The 23,852-nt window shown below is 42.5% G+C and overlaps 1 protein-coding gene across 1 annotated transcript; it reads right to left on the reverse strand.

Moving 5' to 3' along the window:
- Positions 1 to 705: 705 nt before the first annotated feature.
- cntnap1 (contactin associated protein 1) lies at positions 706 to 19,304 on the reverse strand. Its single transcript, XM_041956966.1, has 24 exons — positions 19,244 to 19,304; positions 14,856 to 14,957; positions 14,035 to 14,228; positions 13,593 to 13,746; positions 12,982 to 13,185; positions 12,596 to 12,780; positions 12,175 to 12,324; positions 11,816 to 12,077; positions 10,888 to 11,037; positions 10,619 to 10,793; positions 10,033 to 10,139; positions 9,791 to 9,913; positions 9,262 to 9,465; positions 9,006 to 9,162; positions 8,793 to 8,920; positions 8,517 to 8,690; positions 8,177 to 8,395; positions 7,809 to 8,048; positions 7,462 to 7,701; positions 7,189 to 7,316; positions 4,528 to 4,621; positions 4,169 to 4,399; positions 4,036 to 4,080; positions 706 to 905 (listed from the first exon to the last, which is right to left on the reverse strand). The coding sequence occupies exons 1-24, from the start codon at positions 19,302 to 19,304 to the stop codon at positions 706 to 708; spliced, it is 3,927 nt and encodes a 1,308-aa protein (XP_041812900.1).
- Positions 19,305 to 23,852: the final 4,548 nt, after the last annotated feature.

The following is a 23,852-nucleotide window of genomic DNA, read 5'->3' on the forward strand; positions in this document are numbered from 1 at the left end:
ATCTCGCAGCTCCATGCTTGTCAGTACGTTCTCTCTTCGGTTGGTTGTTTTTATTCATGAACACCGGTTTTGCTTCAGTGATCTGGATTTTGGTTGTACTGGTTTAGTTCACCGGCTCTCAGATGCAGTCATCGCTCAAACCCAAGACGGATTATGAGCTATGGTGTCAAAAATGGCTCTGTGAGAGATTGTCACCAAAAGGTATATTCTAGATGTCGATAAATCTATACAGTAAGATATTAGTAGCTTTAATTAGTCTCAAAAATGGCTGGAAAGAAAAGCCTGAATACTCTTAACTGATGTTCTAACTATAATTAAACATCCCTTTAAAATCCTCTTCCCACAGTGTCTAATCTAAACCCTATCTGAATAAGCTATTGTGGTTAATTCAGATCAAACTTGTTCAGATGAGGCACTTCAGTAATTCACCGTGCAATACAGTGTGAGACTTGTTGGCTACTCACGCAACATGGGGCTCGATGTGAACTTTTGACCCTTACCAAAATACGTACTATGTAGAGCACCAGGCATCAGATCCCACTCAACTGGAGAAAGAAACACAAACCAAAATATGAAAAAAGAGAGAACAAAAGAATTAGAAAACTGAATTCAGGTATCTGTGGTTGTTGTAAGTGCTATTTCCCTCTGCCCAACCCTCAGTCAAACCCTGTCCCACTCCCACACTGTCCCAAAGGTCCTGTGACGCTAGTCGCTCCTGAACTCCTCTTCGATTTCTGGGAGGTTCTTTTTTTCTCTCCTCAGGGTCTCGGTCAGCGGCCTGGAGCTGCTGGGGGACTCCAGGTTTTTGGGTTCATTGGTGCGGTAGCTGCCCTTCTGCTGATACGCGTAGACATAGATGCTATACAGGCCTCCAAAGAGCATCAGCAGCGCCAGGATGACAATGACTAAAGGATTAAAATAGCACAGCTAGAGTTAATCTGCAACAAAATGAGGAAAGAGGTGTTCTTACAGACACTGATGAGGAACAGGCACTGTTTGAATGGAATATGTGTTCCATTATATGAGCCAAACTAGTGAATTCGGGTCTGATATTATCCATGACAATTAACCCTATAATGCCTGACCCAAGAAATAATGGACAGAAAATTATATTTTTTTTTAATTTGAAGACGTTATTTGGCCCTTTAACAATTGTAAATATGTTTTTTTTTGTTTGCATCGTTTTGAGCAAAGTTTTTACCATATGGTAATGCAAAACGTTTCAGAAATGCATGTATCAAATATGATACCCACGGCATTATAGGGTTAAATAAGTCAAATGCCAGACCAATCTTCCTCTAACATCCAAGTCTGGATTATTTTAATTTTGTCTGTTCAGCCAAGGTATCGCTGTTCCTTGGCTGATCCGCTCCTTTTCTCCTTTAATTATTTTTCTTCAAGTTTATTTGTACAGCACATTATCATGCAAATGCAGTTGAAAGTGCTTTTTAGGGGGAAACAAAGCGAGGTACACATCAACAGGACAGAAAGAAAAGAAGGCAGAAGAGCACAAGTACTTAAACAGCAAGTGAGAAAAAAAAAATCTCTCCATAACACAATGAGGAGAGAGGTGCTCCTACAGACACTGGTGAGGAACAGGCACTTCTTGGAGTGAATTTGTATTCCGTTATATGAGCCAAACTGGTGAATGTCTGATTTTATCTATGACATTTAGATAAGTCAAATGCCACGTTCCTCTAACATCCAAGTCAGGTTTCTAATGGTCAGTCAAAGTTCCTTTTCTTGTTATTCTTCTTGTTCAAGTTTATTTGTACAAAACCTTTGCCTACAAATGCAGTTCAAAGCGCTTTATAGGGGGCCACATATGAGTGGGACAGAAAGAAAAGAAGACCGGAGAGCGCAAGAAAAATATACACACAACCGTATGATAAAATACAGAAAAAGAATTCATTAGAATGCTAAACTGAATAAAAATGTTCTGAGATTGATTATAAATGATCTCAGTGTGGGTGCAAGTGTCAGAATACCAGATTAGCTGATACTGAATGCCGTCTGACCAGACTTAGAGTAGGCTCTCGGGACATGATTGAAATTGGTGCTGATGTATACTGTGGAGCCAGTATTTATACACCAGGAGGAAGATCTTAGGAAGCCAGTGGATGTTTCTGAAGATGAGGGCGATGTGTTCAGATCTTTTTGTCCTGGTTAGTACGCCCGCCACTGCATTTTGAATTAGCCTCAGTCTACAAGAGCTTTCAGCCAGGATTTCTATGAAGAGGGAATTACAGTAATCTGGACTCATGGGGGCATGAGTTTTTAGCATGAGACTGGAACATTTCTCAGTTGGTAAAAGGTAATGTGATTTTTAAAGGTTAAGTCAGATTTGTCACGTGGTCACGTGTTTTACCACTCTAAGTATTCACACAGCAGGTGCCAGTGAACCTGGACGCCTACAACCAGAATTACTGTTCAGTTGTTCAAGACTACAACAACTAAAGGTTCAGGGCAGCTTTAATGTTCCCCCTGCTTCTGCTTAGATTTCCTGTCACAGTCCAGTGAATGCAGGTCAGGTGAACTGGAGACATTAAATTGCCTGTGGGTGTGTATTTGTTTGTCAGTCACTGTGTTCACTGTGTAACAGACTGGCGAAATGTTGGTGTTTCCTTATCCCAATGCATACTGGGAAGGTACCTTAAATAAATTGGTTTAGAGAATGGGTCGGTGCTGCAGATCTTAGAGCAGCAAGGAGGCAAAAATGTTATTTAAAGTGAAGAAATTCGAAGAAAACATGTCTTCAATATCGTTGGCCAGAATTTGTTCACCAGTAGAATTGACCATTATGTTTTATCAGCTGCATTTAAAATAAGTGGTGTGATTTCTCAGTCATAACCATTTTATCCTGAGCAGTATATCAGACAGGGATGACGTCTGATAACCTGCGGGGACAATTGTTGGAGTGCCTGAATGGTGCACCAATCTTAAATGACATACTAAATATCCTGCATTAGCATAATACATCTGAATCTGAATGATCTATTAAGCTGAAGCATCTATCAACGATGAACTGTAAGCCGGGCCCATGCATACTAAATATATCTGATCCGGTAAAGGTCTCAGACAGGGATAGAGCAGAGAGTCTCTGTGCTGCAGTTTAATCCAGGGACTGCAGCCTCTCCTGCTCATCAGGGGGACCTGCTCTAATTCATTCCGTCATCTGTAATACTGTGCGGCAAAGTGGTGGTCTGCTCCCAACACTCAACGTGTCCTCTTGTAATAAAGTACAGAGGTATCATGGGGATTAAATATCTGAAGAACTTTATTAAATATTGATGCATTCCAGGAATTCATAGATGGACAGAGAAAAACACATTTGTCATATTTCAGCCTCAGCTTCATGCTTTTTCAACCCATCGTTTCTGTGTTGACAGACATAATTATTCATTAATGTTAGTTTTGTTATAATTGTTCCATTGTTTTTTCTGTGCTTCAGTCATAATCTTCTTCTTTTTCATTGCTGGCTGCTTTTACATGATTTGTCTATTGTCATTGCAGTATGATTATGGGTGCTGTTTTCATGGTGATAAGGGAATACAGGCTTACATGTACTCATATACTCATGTAGACTAGAAAGATAATCTGACCTCAACTGCGTGGAGTCAAATAATCTAATAATAATAATGTATTAGAAATGTCTGGCTGTTTATTTATCTATAAGTGGCTGGGTTTTCTTTTTCAGATTTGTCCCACACATAATAAATTTGAGCCTGCACTCAGACACTTGAATAAACACTCAAAAGATCACATTGGAATCTGACAACCCTGCTCTAATTTAGGATTAGAGGATTTTTGGAAAAAAGGAAAGAGAATTTCAAACGGCTGATTTGTGTCATCTGGGACAGGATGGAAAGAGTGAGTGAAACAGAAATGAGGGAGAGAAGCAGTGCTTCAAAATGAACTGAATAAACTGCTAAATGTCACATTACTGCTCTTGTTTTTTAATGCAGCAATTCAGAAACAAGGCAGATAAGCAGTACGTCTCATCAGAGCATTAAAAAAGAGAAAAAAAACATTTACCTGTTATCCAAAACAGGCCCAGGTCATCATGGATATAAAAATACTCTGAAAGGGAGAGGTACATGTATAAGTGGATGAACACAAAGTGATATTCACTTTTTGTACTGATGCATTATGGGACTTATAGACTCACCTATGCCAGTGAACCACGGGTCTGCCTCCCATGGTACATAACCCAGGACAGGAGGGAAAGCGCCGCAGTTGGACTCAGATACGTAGCCTTGTGTCGTTACCGGGGGGTCTGTTTCATTTGGACGGAAGAAGGCCTTTAACGGGGCATAAACGTTGTATCTCACCCCAGATATGCAGCCTATGAAGCCTGGAGCATTGTGCCTCTGGATGTCATAGTCAATGTCACCAACCTCTGAAAGAGCAGAGAGAAACATCAGCAGAGTGCCTACTTAAAATAATGAATGTATTAATAACACTGGCAGCAAGATGAATACATTAGGCTACATGTTCTATACAAAGACGAGTAAATTAGACATTTACCCATCACTCTGCCCAGGAACATGGACTTTGGAGAATCAAACCTGGCGTCCTCCACCAACGTTATCTTTTCCACTATGGGCTCCATGTAATCCACCTGTGGGCAAGGCAAACCCTGTTATACACCTCACCTTTACAGGAAAGGAACTGGAACTGGAAGGTAGCACGTACAGCAAATGACCTCAACACCACAAAAACAACTAACTAGAAAATTCCCCCTGGGAAATTTTGAAAGGGACACGGGGTGTGTTCAAGCCGACAAAATTATCTACGTTTTAAAGTTTGAATGAAGTCTCTAGGAGAAACTATGGCGAAGCAGCGGACAATTGAAAAAGGCTGAAATTTGAGGAAAGAGCAGGTATCAGAGGTAGTCAGTCCCTGATTAATGAACTGGTCCCAGCTGTGTTTCTGTGGCTTTCTCCTCTGCTTCATGTCTCTGTTAACATGAATTAATGAACTGAATCAATAAACATGAATGGAGCTAATGCTAACGGAGCTAACAGAGCTAACACTAACGGAGCGAACAGCTAACGGTGCGAATAGAGCTAACGGCGCTAACGCTAACAGAGCTAACTGTTCTAGCAGAGCTAACAGAGCTAACGGCGTTAACAAGGGGGCGGGGGGGTGGGGTTTTCATTATGCATTTGTCTGTGTGTGTGTGTTTATGTATCTGTCATTGTGTGTGACTGCGTATGTGTGTGTCTTCGTCTGTTTGTGTGTGTGTGTCTGCTTGAACTACACAAGCAGCCCAACCAGCTCCAACATGGAGATGTGTATAGTATATATGTGTCTGAATGTGTGTGTGTGTGTGTGTGTGTGCGTGTGTGCCTGTGTAACTTCTGCATTTGTGTGACTACTGTCTCAACCTCTTTGGCAAAGAGCTTTCTGAAGCTGAGTTTAACTGCTTGTTGGACGGAGATTGTTTTCAAACAATGCCCTTGTTTTGACTGAGCTCGTTAAGATAATCATTCTCAGGCTTGTTGTCCTGCAGATGTGTGTGCGTGGGTTATTGACCGGTGTGTGTGTAAATGACAGTTAATGACAGTTACACCTGTTAACTGAAAAGCGGCTTTTTCGCTGTCGGTTTCTTCCGAACAACTTGCGATTGTGTCAAAATCGTAGCTGCTATCAAAAAACCGATTACACTGTGAGATGCGGACAAGTCTGGGCCAGATGTACGTGTGTTTTATGTCCAGATATTCTTTAGAAAAATGACAAAATGTTCGACTTAAAAAGACTCTGCGACTCAGAGAACAGGAGTTTGTATTGTATGCAGTGAGATTTGGTTTCGGCGAACCTCCTGAACTAAATCCTCTGGTGAGAGAACCGTACCTCGTATCAGAGTGTACTATAGATCATCGGACTCCCGAGAACTTCCTGAGTCCGACCATCTCCTCGTTTTATTCCTGACACAACAACTTTTCGTTTTATGGCGATGTAAAGACAGGAGGCATTTCTGCTTTTCTCACAAAACAGCTCTGAATTTTAACATGGGACTTAATGGGAGAGCAGGAGGGAGCTGGCTGCACAAAAAGTCTCACTATTTAAATTCAGTAAGTCTCTCGGCTTTTTCGAGGACATCACATGAAAGAGGACAAGTTTGTCTACAAACTGATCCCAAAATTATGCGTGTAGAGTGTAATTTGTGGCCGTAGCGACGAGAAAAAGAGAAGATTTTAGGATCGTTTTTAGACTCTGTGCCACTCTAGCACGCACTCTAGCACGAACATTCCGCGCAATACACACCCATTATAATCTCAAAATTTCCCTCCAAACGATCACTGTCATTGAACAGTGACTGATCAAAAACTATAGGACCAATCAAAATGTGGTTGAACACACCAATAGACCAGACTTGGGTCTACATTTTAAAGTTGAAATGAAGTCTCTCGGTGAATGTATGCCTGAGCTACAGATGTTTGAAAAACTGCAATTTCAATCTTGTTTTTTTCGCCCGTCCCATTCATTTCTTATGGGAAATTTATCACCGATCCCGAACAATACGCACGTTTTGATATATAATTTGCGAGGGTTTTCTCAAAGCTGCGGGGCGAGTTAAGGGACGAAAACTTGGAGGAAGATGAAAAATAATAATAATAAGAAGAAGAAGAAACGCGCGGGATAGTAATAAGTGACTCGGAGCGTAGCCCCGTGTCCCTAATAAGAAGAAGAAGAAGAAGAAACGCGCGGGATAGTAATAAGTGACTCGGAGCGTGCCCCGTGTCCCTAATTACATAAATAAAACACTGGTTAGCCTATCTTAGCATAAAGAGTGGAAACGAAGGGAAACAGCTAGCCTGTTCAAAAGTCACAATATCCACCTTGTGAGCTTAGATGTGCTGGAAGGTAGATTTTGTTACATTTAGAGCTGCGCTAGCTGTTTCCCCATTTCCAGTCTCCATGCTAAGCTAAGCTAACTAGCGGCTGGCCCCAGCTACACCTATGAGAGTGGTATCAATATTTCTTTTACCATGTGCTAAAATTCATGGAATGCTGCTTTCTTGTAATTTCAAGTAAATTAGTCTTTACACTGAAAAGCTTTGTTAGATGCATACCCTTCGATGGGTGCACGACAGATTTTTCACACATGAAACATACCACAGGATTAACAAATAACAAACCACAGATCAGAGTTTACACATTGACGGCAGTGGGAGCATGAACCTGTGTTTTGATGGTTCTGTTGTGTCTGGTTATGTTGACATAGTGGGGGTATCCATCTGCCAGGTTCCGGTGAGTCAGCTGGTACTTGTGTGTTATGAGCCCCAGTTTATACCTCAGATCTACACTACCTGTGGGGGGAGAAGACAAGAAATACATCAACAGCAGATACTGATTTGATGAATAACTCCATTACTTCAACTACTACTTTTTGTGAGATTCTGAGTCTCTAATTGTGGGAATAAAATGAATCTGCTGCCCTATAACTTCTTTTACCATCAGTCTTGAGGATGACAGCGATGTAGTCTTGGACGAAGGAGCTGATGTAGAGCAACACAGCTGGCGTGTGAACGGTGCTGAAACTGAACTCTATGTCGTCTGCTGTGTCATTGTAACCGAGGCTGAAGTTGTCGTAGTGCGGGTCAATCCAGTTGGCCCAAGCTGCCTCATCTGATATAGGCTTCTTCCGTATGTTGTATCTCAGCCACGAGCCAATCTCAAAGGAGGCTCCGATGTCTTAGAAAAGATAATTGAGGAATTAGATATCTAGATCAGTTCCAAAGTACTGCTGCACTTGTTATGTGATGGTTTTGTCAGGGCTATAACTAAAGTCAAAAACGTACCTTTATGGCAGTAGAAGCCATCGAACGCTGTGTTGTTGCAGTCACAAGTGTAGGAAGCATAACCCTCAATGCACTGGCCGCTGTTTCGGCATGGTATGGTAGCATTGAGACACTCTCCAGTACAGTTCCTCCTTATACCCTGCTCCTCATTTACTTTCCCCTCTAGATCAAGTGGAACACCGTTCATCCGTAACCCTCGAAGACACCCCAAGAAAGGTCTCAGGGTGCGGTTGGCTGCACCTAATACAAAGAACGCTTTTATCAGTGCTTGTTCTTCTTCATTCAAGCTTAAGAGAGGACACATTAAATGTACTGTATGTTATTCCACTTTTAAATTCCAAATTTCCAAGTTACCTCGAGCAACCTACCTACTAGGAGAGGATGTGTAAATTTCATGGTGACGAAGGTCTGACCTGGGAAACGTCTAACAGCCCAGGGCTGATAATCAACCTTGATCCGGGCCAGTTTCACATTAATCTCGGCGTGAACAAAGTGCCACTCGTTGTCATTGAGTGGCACAGGGGAGTGTAGTGTCACATTAATGATCCCATCCCCAACCATAAATACAAAGGCAAGGTCATGGGTGGCTGGAAAAGAAAAGAAGGAGACATGGAAAGGAGAAATAATAAAAAACTTACAGTAATTCTTACATAAATCTCTCACTTGTATAAGGAGAAGAGCTCCCTACAAGCCGACGAGTTGACTTACTATTCAGCTCTATACGTATGAAGTTGCGAAGATGGTCATCAGAGTTCTCCAAGAAGACACACTGCTCACGATAGGTTTTGAAGTGGAAGGAGATGTCAGCACTGGAGCCAGGCCTGAAGGTGGGGAAGGTTATGTAGGTGGGCTTGGTGAAGGCTATGGTGTTCCAGATGTTTCCTGTGGAAAAAATAAAATATATTTATATATATATATGTATATAAACAACTATGAATCCTTCAACAACACTGAACATTACTGTGTCCATAATATTAAACTCACTGTCCCCATGGCAGCGGAGGGGCCCGACGGTGAAGTGTGCCTCTGAGCCGGTCCTGTTGGTGTCCCCGACCACCACCCTCCTCACAGGCAGATGGTCTCTAAAGTCCAAGTAGCCCTTATCTGAGTACCTGAAAAGCCACAGTGGGGATGTTAAGACTTCATGGTCAGCATCACAGATAGAAGCTAAACCTGCTCCACGTATCCTTCGCTCACCATTGTCTATAGTCAGCATCACAGTTGCATTGAAACTTGGGATCGGTGCAGGTTTGGTTGATGGCGCAGCCACATTTTTGGACCTCTCTGAAAGTTCCACCCCAGTAGTAGTGACTCATATTGTCACGACCAATCCAGTAACCAAAAGGTCTTCCATCTGTTTCAGAAACGAAATGTTATCTTCATTATAGTTTCTTATCTTTCTTGTTTTCCATGAGCATAATACCAGTTTAATGAACTGACCAATCCCACTTACTGGGGGTGTTGAGGAGACGAGACTTGTAGCAGGAGTAGTCAATCCACTGCTCACAGTACATGGAAGTGTTGGCCAAAGCAGTGACTTCATCCCAGGAAGCGTTCCAGTAGTTGACATCTCCGATATACGGCCGGTCTATTGAACTCCCCGTCACCTTGGTGCCATCCACTCGGTCATGCAAAATCACTGTCCACGCTTTATACGCTGTGAAGAGGCATGACAGATACAGGTCATAGTGATTAAATATTAAAAGAGGGAGACGGAGCTAACAAAAATGTAAGACAAATGACACAGACTACTAATTAAGAAGATGCACACTTTTACACCCAGAAACAGCTGGGCCTGGCTCTCTCTTGTTTTATAACGCCTTTAATTTCCCATGAAATTTCAGTCCACGTTTCTCATTACAGGAACATGATAACCTGACTTTTCATTTTCCAACTTTTCATTAACAACCCACAGAGGATCCAGCTAATACCGAGCATGTTGCTGATGAAGCTGTATTTTATTAGTGACAGTGATTACTTACATTTCATTTTGCAGTACACTTCAAATGGTTTCAGCGGTCCGCTGAGATCAGGATCGATGGTGTAGTTTCCAGACCAATATTTGCCGCTGAGTCTGTATGCCTCGCATGACTCTTTATAAACCGCTGTTTGACAAGCGAGATGATCAATTTGTTATTATAAAGAAGAAATATGGCGTGGGCCAGGTGTAATTAACTGGAAAGAAACACTTATTCTCGTGATACAACTACCAGCCAGGACTTACACATGTGACACACTTCTCCTTTATAGCCTGTGTTCTCACACAGACAGATGAAGTCATCCCAGGACTGGATGCATCGGCCTTCATGTTCACATGGATTTGGAGTGCATCTGTAAATGAAAGATGTGCTCATACTGAGTATTTTGATCACACAAGTGTGTCATTTTCTTTGTTTCATTTCAACATTCCCTATTTTCCCTGGGCCGTTTGCTTCTTGTCAAGAGCCTTTAGATAAGGTTTTATGAGGCAAAACTTACCACAAGGTGATAAATGCCATCAGCTCTACAGAAATGTCTCACTCCACAGACAATTCAGAGACAAATGCTTCACTAATATCTTGAATGAGATCACAGCTCTTTTACAACATCATAAAAGAGCCAAGACGATATAGAAATAATGAATCCTTTAAGGAATGTGTGTATCTTTATAGGACTATGGTAAGATGGCGGCACATAATGGGTAACTTTATGGGCTCAAATGCCTTGAGATTCTTTTGCAGTGCCATATTTGTCTGTGTCCGTATGCAACTCTCCTGTGTTTTATGAAATCAGATGTGTATGCTTTATGCACATTGGGTTGTATTTCTTACCTGTCAGTGATGCCACATGTGCCCAACAACAGTTCAGCATAGCGGCCCCACTGTCGTTGCAGAATAATGTCAATATCAAGCTGTTCGTTGTCTATGAAGATATGTTGCATGCAACCATGGAAACGGTTCAGCTTGGTCTCACACTTCCTTATTGTGTTGTTGGTTTTTGGACAACCTGGGTGCAGGAAAGCAAACGTATGAATTGAACAGCGCAGATTTGGAAGTTGATTTTAGGAGTTGTGAACAGCTGTTTAAAGCCATCACCTCACCTCCAAAGAAGTAACGGTCTCCTGTCCGAATTGTGAAAGGATTGGTGATCTTTAGTGGAGACCCTTCCTCTTCATCAATCGTGAGGGTCAGTAGGTTGTCTCTGGCTGCCAGATCCACTGTATGCCAGTAGCCATCATTTAGCCTGTATCCTAGAGATTGAAAAAATGGCATCATGCAATGTTTCAACAGAGACTCAGCAGAGAGATGCACAATCCATAGCATTTATCCAGAATAGACTATTAGGTAAACCCCGCCCTCAAACAGAGATCATCCAATGATAGCTTAGCAACCATAGGCACGGAGTTTCCACACATACCGAAATGGTGTGCATGGGACTGTAATAACAGCTATAGTTACTCTGTGGATACATTAGGTCTAAAGAGTTTGCAGGTTGATGTCTTTTTTTAGCCTTTGTAAGACCAAAAACATAAGAGCAAAAGTGTAAGGAATAAATCCACAGGGCATTTATCTGCTCTAACATAAGCTGTAAATGTAAACGTGCAGCTAACAAGTTTAGCCTCAGTGTTTTAGCCCAATATCATACATGTAGCCACGAAGTACAAGTTTAATATATATTGAATATACTGAATATATATATTGAATGAGTTGGAAACATTAAAAAGTTAGCTGGAGAGATAAAATCAGCCACAGTCGTCACTGCAGCCAACAAAAACTGCGGCCATCAGCCAAATGACAAGTTCGCTTTTGTCTGCCTCTGTCTAGAATCAAGGATCAATTGTTTAAAAAAAGATTGCATATTTCAAGTAGTAAATCTGCCACCTTTATCAGTAACTGTCGTTCAAGACAAAAAGCTTGACATGCATAACAACAGTAAATCAGTGGGCGAGGCTTGGCTAACTGTCAGCTGCATTAAACTTTAATATGTTCTGAAGTCATCTGACAAGGCCAAAAATTGCATGAGCTCACCTGCGCCAAACTGGAGTTTCTTCTTGCCAGGCTGGAATATGGTGACATTGATCTGACCCTCGCTAAGGCCCAACTCGAGGGCACCCAGGTCATCAGCAAATCGCGTGAACATTAGCAGCCCCGTGTAGTCCCACGAGCGGAACTTAAACTTGACAAACATACGAGGCCTCCTGAAGAAGCCCGGCACCTGCAGGTAGTTGTTGGGCCCGGCAAAAGTCATCGGTTTGAGCAGAATGTCTCTGCAGGCAAAGTGCATCATTTTCTGAGGGAAGAAAGACAAATCAGATGTTATCAGTTGTGGTGATGTACAATATATATAATAACTGGAATGTTGCATACAGGTTTGTATAAAGCCCTACCTTTTGTGGGATGCGGATTTCAGGATCTTGTCTCTGAGCTTTGTCGATGATGTTGATGCCATTGATGAAGACGTTCTCCAGGCAACCCCGGAAATTTGGTATGGTGGGCAAGTGAGGCAAATTTTTCTCTATGACACCCCCTACATATAACTAGGAGAAAGGTATTAAGGCACTCAGTCAGTCATTAGCCAAAAAACGACATCACATTGTAAATAAATGCAAAAAGTCTTGAGCATGCAAATTAGCTCATTAACTTGCTTGTTATGAATGAAAGAGTGTACAGGCTGCCTTCAAGTTGTAATTAAAATGCATTTGGAAGTATCCTCCAAAGAAGCATTTAGTAAATGTATTCAGCATTCAACTCATTCATCATTTCCTTTACTTATGTAAGCCTTCACTTCTCATATTATACTGTCACTACCTGCGTGTCCAGATCCAGGTGTGTAAACTCTCCTTTACAGATGCCTGTCACCGTCTGACTGTCGACTGTGAAGTTCACCTGTCGGCCATAGCGCTTGATGGTGACATAGTGCCAGTGTAGGTTATCAAGAAGGCTGCCAGCAGACAGTGTAATTCGACCATCAACTTTGTGTATTACACTACTTCCTGGAAAAAAGAGGGCAAGGACAGGATTTAAATCATCTCATAATTAAATATTTAATTGCATTTATCCAAAATTCTGCAAGAAGATACCTTCCATAAATGTCATCTTTATGGGGCATCTGTAGCCCTGTCTGCACAATAAAGGTATGCCCAAAATATTTTCAACTTCAGTTATCCAACAAACAATTTAGCACACACACACACCTAGGCTGATGTGCAGGTAAAGACGGCCTCTCTTGAGTTCCAGGGTGAAGAGATCTCCTTGAATCCCCTCACTGTGTAAGAGCAGACCATCCTGCTCCAGAGTCTTGAAGTTTATGGCAATATGGTCGTGTAGCGTACGGGACCTCTTTTCTGGGTACATGTAGACCACCGAGTCATCCCCGTTGTACTGTAGCACGTAGGAATCTGCAGACGGCATTTCAAAATGGATTTACAAGCTCTTAGAATTACTACAGAGGATTTAGATTTTAGATAGATTGAATTTTATGTGATGTGCATATTATGTTATATATAACCTAATGTATATTATGTAGTTAAGACTATGTATACATAGTACTATGGAGCATTTATATAGGTTCTAAAGATTACACACATTTCAGATGAGTTGCCATTTAACTAGTGTATGAGCTTCCTGAACATGAATCAGGTGACACTGAGCTTAGTCACTTGTTAATTGGGAACATATTGTGGCATATCTAGCACTTATATTTAGTGACATCATCAAATTTGATAAAGCACTGGGATTGGAGAATGCCCCTGGATGTGATTCAGAGACAGTAAATCCCTGTGTAATGCCCTTCAGTCGTTTTTACCATAAGAGCAGCCGAACAGCTCCAGCCTCACACCGATCTTCCCTCCATCCTCTGTGTTCCACGCCAGAGGAAGCAGACGAATGTGTTTAGCAGTAAAGGCGTAATGGAAGACATTCCTCTTCACCTGATAATAATTCCAGTTTCCAGGCATCGTCTGCAGATTGCACCAGGAAAGACGGGGAGAGAGTTATTGAGTCACTGCAATGGTGTTAACGCCTTATTAAGAGACTGGAGATGAACTGATGATGAGATTAGCTTTGTCACTGCTGAGGGAGATAATATGCTGTGCTGTCTTTGCTTCTGTGCCAGTGACAATGAATATAATAGAACACCCACTGACTGGAGAATCAGCTGTAAAGATTACGTCTGACTAGTTAATCCTCGCCTCATCCCTGTTATGGCCCTCATCCCACCCCAGCCGTCCTGCATCAGTAACACCTACAGAGTTTCCTCCTTTCATGATGTACGGCGTCCAGGAGTCCGGTCGGTCTCCGTAGAGCAGGGTGTACTTAGAGACCCAGTCATATGAGTTAAAGGTCCCCTGGGTGGCGATGGCCACCAGTCGATATTTCCTACCCAGGTCTATCTGCAGCCATGGCTGTCTGTCCCTGGGAGATGGGGACCAACCACTGCTGCCTGAGGGGAAGAAAGGGGACTGTTAGATTTTTTTGGGTGACACATACAGTTTGATAGTGATGAAATTATGACCATAGTAACTGTGACATCAACTGAACCTGTAATTTACGGCAGCCTTTTTAAATCAGATTTGTGGTGGGGAATGCTAATGAGCAGGTACTGTTTAGTCTGGGATTGGACAAGCATTCATCTTTTTGCAGATTACCCAAAATGACTTATGTAGCTATAAGTGTATATAGATATGTATCTATATCTGATAGCTAATTAACAAGGAAGTTAGCAGATTTCCCAATGAAATTCACACACATTCATTCATTAAGGAGTCCCCAGCCCTGAGTGCTGCACACAGATACTGCAGCATCTGTTGCTGTTTTGTTTTTTGGTTTAATTTCGTTTGCCACTGTGAGAGTAGCCCTTTGTCATGACGGGCATTTTGACTTGTAAAACACAGGTGTAACCAATAACATTAATGTGCCTGCACACCTTAATGGACCAGAGTCATCATTAATGTTATTAGTCACGCTTGTGCTTTTCCTGCTATAAGTTAAAACATCTGCTGTTAGAAAAGTCTATTAGGTGAATTGTGTGAAATCACAGATGGATTCAGCCATACAATTAGCAACTTACCATACAGTTTGGCAAAATTGGCGGAATAAAGAAAGTTGTATCTGGAGGAGGCCAGGAAGGAGGAGGCGTAGAGCCCGGAGACCAGCGGATCAACACATTCTCCTGCAGTGATAATAAGGAAGACACCAAGGTCAGGAATTATAAAGAAGGATTTCTCATAATGCAGCACTTACACATCACTTCAAAATGATACAGTTCTGGGCAAGAAAGACTGGCACAGCTGCACAGCTTGATAAGAAAAGACCATTTGGAGTTTAATTAGAGGCTAGTGCATGCTCCATGAGACATAAAATGTAATGTTTGCCAGATCAATCCAATTAAATTCAAAGCGTAGCACAAACACATTTAGTCTTTATGCTGGTAAAGGTAGAAAGATAGTGAGGTCAGAGATCCATATAGTATTCTACAGTAAAACACAGTCCCTGAAAGAGCACAAACATTGATCTGGTGCGGTGTTGTTTAGCGTTGCAGAGTAAGAATGATGCAGCATCACATGAATGTGTCTGTGGGTGAGTGGGTGCCTCCATGTCTGTATATTTCTGCAATTTCTTGAAAAAATACATGCAGTCTCAAGTCAAGCTGTGACTGTCACTTTGTCCTGTTGAGCTGCTATTCTGCATGTTGTTATGGGACTGATAGGACCATCACCCATCTGCTCAGGCTCGCTCCCCAACCCACGGCTATTAAAACTGACCATAATTCTACCTAATCTTGCTTGTGTCATTGCTGAGGATAACGGCGTGATGCCCTCACCTCGAGCTGCAAGAGAAACACCATCTCATTTTAAGTACCAAGGTATGCTCTTCAATGCTCCAAAAAGATTTAATATAGATAGAGTACAAAGTAGAGATGGACTGGGTTTTGTTTGAATGTAAAGGCATGCAGAACCAAAAAAAATCAATGTACAGGGCCAACTAACATAGAAATAAAGTAAATTAAAGCAGCTCCATTCTGACTTTCCTCTTCTTTCTCCCACATCAGTGTGATCATCTCTAAATGTTTGGAGTTGTTTACTGGCACACAGGAGTTCTGGCATTGTAATTCCTGTTCTTATAGTCACAGGGGTCACAGAGCACAGGAGAAAAGGCAGCAGACAGTGGCTGGAAACAGGAGACTTTACCAGAATTAGCATGCAGGCTGCAGATGGAGCAGGATGAGGAATGGTACTGCAAATCTTCACATTTTACATAACTTAACTCAGAGAGCAGAGGGCTGAGTGATCAAAGCAAAAACTCCAGAAATTAGGAAATAGAGAGCTTTCGCTGCCTTACACAACCTTAAATGGTGCAAAACATGCACAAGCCATTATGCAGCACAAACACACAATGTTCTGCCCAATCTGGTAAGAACAAGTTAGTCACATGAGCATGAGTTCTGTCACCTTTCACATAAGGACACATTGCACATTCAGGTGGAGGACATGTGCAGAACAAGGGAAATGTGACCTTGACTTTGTGCCTCCGTCTGCCTCCCCAAGAGGCTCTCCCGCCATCTTTATCATACAAAAATCCTTGCAGTGCTACAGATGATCAATAACAGATCTGTGGTGCATCACTCCATTACTACACTGGAGAGCCAGTGCGAGTGATCTGCTGCTCAAATGGCCTTTAAAGAAAAAAAATATTTTGAAGCTTTGTGCTGCAGTTGCACAGGCAAAGTTCATTTGCTGCTAATGGCTTAATGTATATTGATTTGTTTTAGTTCCTCACTCAGTAGTAAAAGGAAAGGAATTTGACTTTAAATTTGGAGAGCAGCTCCATCCCAGACTACAGCAGGTTAACCCGGGCCACTCAGCTCCTCAGCTCCTCCTTATAGCAAGACTGTCACGCACTCTCCACCCCCACCTATTCACCGTCTCCCTTCCTTTCCCTCACTCCCGTCTTCGCTCTTTGTCTGCATTCCAACTCCGAAAAGCTTTTCCCTGCTCTTACTGCGTCCCATTACCTCAAACTCTCCCTAATCATCATCTTGCTATTTTTTCCTTCTCTGCCTCTCTCTTTCTCTCCCCAAGTGGGCGTTGTCATGTTGCAGCAGCTAAAGTGTACTGTACCTGAAAGCTGTGCAGAGCATCCAGTCACCAGGTTTTCACCCCTCTCCTTATGATCCTGCGTTCCCGCCCCCCCCCTCTTCTCTGCACCACACAGTTGTCTCTTTCTGCATTCATCATTAAAGGCGCTGTGGCAAACAGTGTGTCTCTGTAGGGCTCTAGCAACACACTTGCTGACTCATCAGTCTCCTATAAGTGTAGGCCGCTCTATCTGGGCTGACACATCATGACTGCTGGTTACAGTATGCAGAGAGGCACCTCTTCTGGCTGTCAGTGGCCTGCGATGCGTGGCAGCTGAGGATTCAGACACCAGCCTAGCATGTGTGCAGCTGAATGCAGATGTCCACCAACATTATATCAAAACACACTGCAACAGAACGGCGCATAAGGGGAGTCAAAAATATAGCAAGTTCTGTGAAAGGCGTTTTAATAAATCATTCATACCTAGGCAGGCATCACAGTGGGTGGTGTCTGACTGGTGCCAGGGATGCAAACGCAAACAACGCAGCACATCAGAATCACATTCTGACTTAAATTCAGAGAACAGCTTCATTTTTCTGTCTTATAGAACAAAACAGCTAAGCTTCCACACAGACCAGCACACCCCTCTTTGAATTCCCCTCACATGGACCAAACAGTCAGCCTCCTGCTGCTTGGGCTGCTAACCATGACAGAAAGCACAAAGCGCAAACTTGGGCTTTACGCATATGCATCACGCTCTTCTGAATCAAACACAAACACTTTACAGAGTGAGTCTCAGCTCCACTTAAGGCTGGGTCACTGTACATCTGGGATCTGAGATTTCATTTGAATCTGGCATAGTTCCACTGTGCACTTCCACACAGCAGATATACAGTTGGCTTGGCCTGTGATAAAGTACCAGCCTGATCCACTAGGAGCCAAACCCACAGGCCCCCACTTACTGGTTTGCATTCTGTGATCCAATGATGTTTACAAGCTTTCCTGCTCATTCACTATTTAATTCTATTACCCTACAGCAAGTTAGCTCCATTCCCTTACAGCATACAGTGTGGCAGAGTAATCAACAGCATACTGGCATCATAAACGAACCCTAATATCAGAAAACCAAATATATCTTCAAATAATTACACAATGCCTGACAGGAATATTATTTTCCTACAATAACTTTACATAAAGAGCTCAGAAAGGTGCACAATATCTATGTGAAGTGGATCCACTGATATTAACAGTCAGCACTAATGCTGTAAACATGGTTATGCATTTGTTTCACCAAAATTCAGACAAATTAAATACAATTATCATCTTAAACAATGCTTTTAATCCTCAGAGACAAATGATCAACAGTGGTGGCTGCCATTTCTATTCTTAAATTTCACATCTATCCAGAAGTCAAATGACAGAGCATCCCTCCTCCATCATCTCCCACTGCCATCAAAACTAATGAGTCATGCAATGCAACTGTATGGGGTTAATAAATACTCAAGACCCTCTGAGGTCATCCTGACACTGACATCACGCATAAAGCTTATTAGTATGCATACAAGCTCTGCCATAGATGGGGTGATGGCACCTTTTCCCTAAACCAATTGAGCTCCAAACACAGCCCCACCTCTGTCCGGCTAAACCCACCACATGCTTCATTGTGATCCTGCAGTAATGATTTCCCTGCCAGGTGAATTGGCGCACGTCGTGTGCAGGGCTTTACGGACAGGTGATGGGAACACATTCTTCCCAAAAAAAAAAAAAAAAAAAAAAAAAAGTACTGCAGTGGGCTGGTCCCGGTCAGGACGCTGAGCCCTGCTCTCTCAACCGCCACTTTGAGAAGCGGATTTTCAGCGAGAACGCCGTGCATCGTCAAAGCGATTTGGAGACGATCATATCAGAGACATCAAAAGACTCTCGAGCGGCATCGTGCTTTGCAAAGAAGTGTTGAATCCACACGGTGCAGAAACTTGCGTGCTGAAAAGCACTGCAATGCAGACAGTTCGGTGCGATGGGGATCGCCGCGCGCACCTTCCGCAGGACCGACGCGGTTTGCTCCCACACTTTTTTTGTGTGCAGCCACCAAACAATGCTTCACTGAAATCATACCAGGCGACACAAGCAGTGAAATTTAATGGTCCGTGTTTTAAGGCTGTCTGGTTTAATCGCAACGTGTGTTGCCCTTCAAAGAGTCCAACACCCCAGGCTACATTTGGCCCTCCAGTGGTATTTTCCACTTATTACCGAATGCTACAACTTTTTCTTAAGCAAATCAGACGCTAAACAGTATGCAGATAAGGCATGTCAATACACTTTGAAAGATTTAATATTCTAGCAGCCAGTAATAGATGAACAATTGCTGTGTTACAAGACTTACGTGATGAGCAATGTTGAAAACCCAAAAATAAGAGGCATATGTTCAGTATTTTGCAAGTCATCCTTCACTTAGGACACGTTTCTCCGCCTAGGCTTTGTTAATTTGATCGTAGATTGCTCTGCAGCATCCTTTCACCCCCCTTTAGCCCAACTTTAACTCGCGCAGCTCCAACTCCTCTTCCCGGGATCTCGGGCAGCCTCTACCGGAGCGGGGACGCGCATAGGATGCTGGTGCTGATGCTGCGCTTCGCCGAGAGCGCGCACTTCTTCTTTTATACCCTTTAAAAATGTTTTATTCACATGGCCGCCGTGTAATGGTGCGGCTCCTGCATGACATCGTTCAACATATTTGAGAATGTGTATGAGAATGAGTGCTTGGAGGCCAGGTGGGAGTGGGATTTTGTTGGTCCCTTCCGCAGGAGTCTGGAGGCAGAGGAGAATGGAAGGGAGGAGGGGGAAAAACTTTTTCAGTCCGCTGCAGATTGACAGTATTTTTCCAAAACAATTAAAAATCAAATCTCCAAATAAGTCTTGCAGAACTGTTCAAAAAGAATAATTTTCCATCTGGGCTGTGGATCATCACCAATTCCCTCACAGTTTATTCCTCTTCTCCTCTGCCCTGGCATCTCATATCGTCCTTTGGCACACTTTTCACAGCTGCCAACTGGCCAAGAGTGCACTGCGCTAGTGAGGAGATGGTTAAGAAGTCTTTCTCTCCAGGAACGCAGACATGCACTTGAATCCCAAAATAGAATGGAAGTCCTTTATATCCTGTATCAGCAGCAGAGCCAGAGCGAATGGTGATGACAACACAGCAGACCAGCAGGCTGCACTGTTCTGCGTGTTGTTTGTCTGACCTTGTCCAGGTACTCCATGCGAGTGCATTCACAAATACGCCCAGAACGGAACAGGTTACAGGATGATGATGCCAGCTGTGCCTGAACTCAGACTCATCTCTGCGCGCGCACACAAATGCACACACACACACACACACAAAGGGGGGGTGGGGGAGGGACGAGACTGAGGCAGAGGGGGATTTGTGGCAATGGGTGGCACATTGACCACAAAATAAAAAGGCTTTAGGATTAAGAAGTGGGTTTATGGGACGGCCGTGTGTCAGTGATGATGTGAGACTGAATGCCTGGGCCAGCGTGGGATTTACCGTGTTTTCAATCAAATCAGATTGACAGTTTGTAAGCTCCCTGCCGCTGGTTTTCCCCCTGAAATACCATAAGAGTATAGAATTATATCTGCGGAGAAGACAATGGCAAATGACATGGGAGAGGAAAGTAGGACATCAAATCAGCGGGGGAAACTGGCCACAGATGCGGCCCAGCCACTGCAAAGGTATCTATTTAACTGAGAGGAGACGAGTACAAAAATAATTTGGTGATGTGATTTATCTCAATCAGAGTGGAAATCAATGTCCTCCTCAAGTGTTCTGGATACTTAAGAGAGGTTTCCTTGCTGATAGTGTGCAGTGATGCATGTTATTTCACAGATATACTTACTCAAACAAGGTGCAATGGCTTTTTTTAGTGTGTCATTATCCCACACGACTGCCATGACAACAAGCCACTACACAACACAGTTTGTATAAAGTATGTAATACATTAATTTAGTGATATGAAGGTTCTTCAGGGAGTTGTCTCTGTTAGACTATAACCCAGCAGTGAATTGAGTTTAAAACCAAATGTTGTCTTCCGATAGCTGCTGTTCTGCTGTCTTCAGATAACATGTGCAGTACTCACAAACATATGCACACCCTCACACCCTCTCTCTCCCACACATCTGCACCTATAGCTTATATCGAGGGCGGGCGTTAGGCTTGATTGCCATCTGTTTCCCCATTGACCTTTTACATTTGACCTCACGGTAACCATAGTGACCAGTTCGGAGCAGACGGAATAGGGTCTGGTTGGGGTTAAACTTCTCATCTGGAAAAAACAACACAAAGGCTCAAGTGATGAAGTGATTAAGAAGAGCAATCAGAAGCTGCATTTCCAGCAAATATAATTCAGGCTTTCTGACAGTAAGCCTCACTCACACCATGTTTACTGCAAAATATGCCCAAAATACACACAAAGAGTAAGACAAAAATTAAGTGTCTCTAAAAGATCTTAAAATAAGGCAGAACACTAAATTGACTTTATATTGAACTGTCACTTCAGGCCATATAAATTACTTATTACTGAAATATTCATGAATTGTATTTCAATACAGGATTAAATAGCTTGTCTAAACTGAGAAGTTTTAAAGTAAACATACATTCAGTCAGTAATTAGTAATTTAGAGGAAATCATTATTAATCATAAGACAAATAAACTTTTTTTCACACATTGTTACTCACAACATTTTCATTAATGTGCATTTGAACTAAATCTGCATTTTGCAAGTACAGCAGCAGTTTCACAGTCAAACCACAACTGACCACTAGATGTCAGATAAAGCTCACACTTTGATTTCTCACACATGACGTCAGCTTGCAGCATTTGACTGATATGCTGTTGTCCAACTTTCTCCTACAATCTATGCATCACTTAACTTTATTCCACAGGTCTTAAATGATCTTTCATGCTGCCAAAATGCATCAAAACTGTATATAAATTGTACACGCGTGGGGAAATGATATTTGGGTTGATAAAATGGGTCTGACAGGACAATATGCCAGCTCATTTGCGAACAGTTATTCAGAGAAACACAAAAACACTTGTGCCGTAAAAGGTCATGCTGTCTCTGTCTTCTTCTCACTTCTTTTAAAAACACACACATGAACAAACAAACTCACAGGTGGAGACCCATGATGGCCTTGTTTCTCACAGGGATTTTTTCAGGATCAGATTGTACTTTGGTCTGCCCCCATTAGCATTGTGTGTGTTTTCCATAGGGGTGCCACTGTACGTTGCACGGGACATGCTGTGAGGGTGTGAGCATGAAACCACACATGGACATTCTCACACATAGACAAACACCATCAAACCCACGACCACGGGCACACAAACACACTCCTACACACAAGCAGAGGTCATGTCATGACTCACGCCCAGTTTCCAAAAGACAGTGTTGCTGATCTGTTATCATGGCTGAGTGCTACTTGTCATGAAGATGGATGAAGGAATCTGTAAAGCTTTGACTGATGAGCACTGGCTTTATTTAAGTGGATCTGATATGTCTAACACAAAACAGTCATGCTGATGATGGCTGGTTTGTCAAATGTGTGTCAGAAACTGTGGAATTCAGCAAGATTGTATATGACTGTAGGACAGGTGTTTATTTTGACCACCACCTATTTGAACCCGATGTCCCTGCATACTGGTGGGTGAGCTGCTGTAAACAGGGTTATTCAAACAGTCTGCTCTCAGGTGTCCATACATTGCAAAGACCTCCTGCTGGTGAGGGCCAATCCCAGCTGAAAGTAAGCCCAGCAGGGGATGCACAGACTGGGTTCCCACCTCTGAAGATCTCCCCCAAGTGTTAGCTCAACTGGTGTGTCCAAGACAGCTGCTACAACCTGTTCGACCACTCACACGTCAGAGTGGACGCACACCAGGGGTGAAGGAAATGTTCCAAAACCAGCTAACGGTGGTTTCTGCTGAGGTCCTTATCTTAGAGGAATAGTTCGACATCAACATTTCTTAGCTGTCTTGCCAAGACTTGGATGAGAAAATTGATCCCACCAGTCGGTTAGCTTAGCACAAAGACTGGAAATGGAGGGAAACAGCTAGCTACCTATAAATCTGTGCAAACAAGACAAAATCCGCCTACCGGCACCTCTAAAGCTCAATAATTAACACAATCTGGTTTGTTTAATCCTCACAAAAAACAAAGTAAAACTCATCGTTTTACTGGGGATATAAGACTACCTGGGGTCTCCAGTTGCCTGGCAACTGGTCCCTGCCATAGAAACACTTGTAAACTGTTGTTTTTACACTGCAGTTTTTGTACGAATTAAACAACAAACAGTTTCTAACGTGCTAATTAGTGCTGGTAAGTGGATTTGCTGGCTGTTTCCCCAGTTTCGAGTGTTTAGTCTAAGATAAGCTGACCAGCTGCTGGTGGTGGCCTCATATTTACAGGCACAACATGTGACATCAAAAAGTATCTTGTAACAAATTACAAATACTCTTTCATCAAATGTGTCAAAATAAAATACTGGTATGAGAAAATGCATTTAATTAAAATACAAGTAATTTGTCAGTTGAAAACACAAAAATGCATTATATAGAAACTGATATTATCACATTTTAGGCATTTAGTGGCCTTGGTATGGTGTTGACCTTTACCCCTTCGCTGAAAAGATAAACTCACAAAAGATAACTTTCCCACATAATAGTTTTGAAGACCAGTCAGCATATCTTACAGGTGGGATCCTGCAAGTTCAGGGGTGCTTGCTGGGTGCTTTCAGTCAAAGATGCTCTGTAACAACAAGATCACCCATTACAAGCTGTGCCAATGGTATGAAATGGCTACACTTCCTCTCTTATAAGTGGGTGTAGTTGTCTCTCCTCCCCATCCCCAGTGGGCAATTTTAACACTAATGCATTAATGATGGACTATTGCTTAGATCCATGTCCATACAGTACAACACTAGATACAGTACAAGTGCTTGA

This window comes from Chelmon rostratus, chromosome 17, assembly GCF_017976325.1.
Source record: "Chelmon rostratus isolate fCheRos1 chromosome 17, fCheRos1.pri, whole genome shotgun sequence".
Classification (NCBI taxonomy): Eukaryota; Metazoa; Chordata; class Actinopteri; order Chaetodontiformes; family Chaetodontidae; genus Chelmon; species Chelmon rostratus.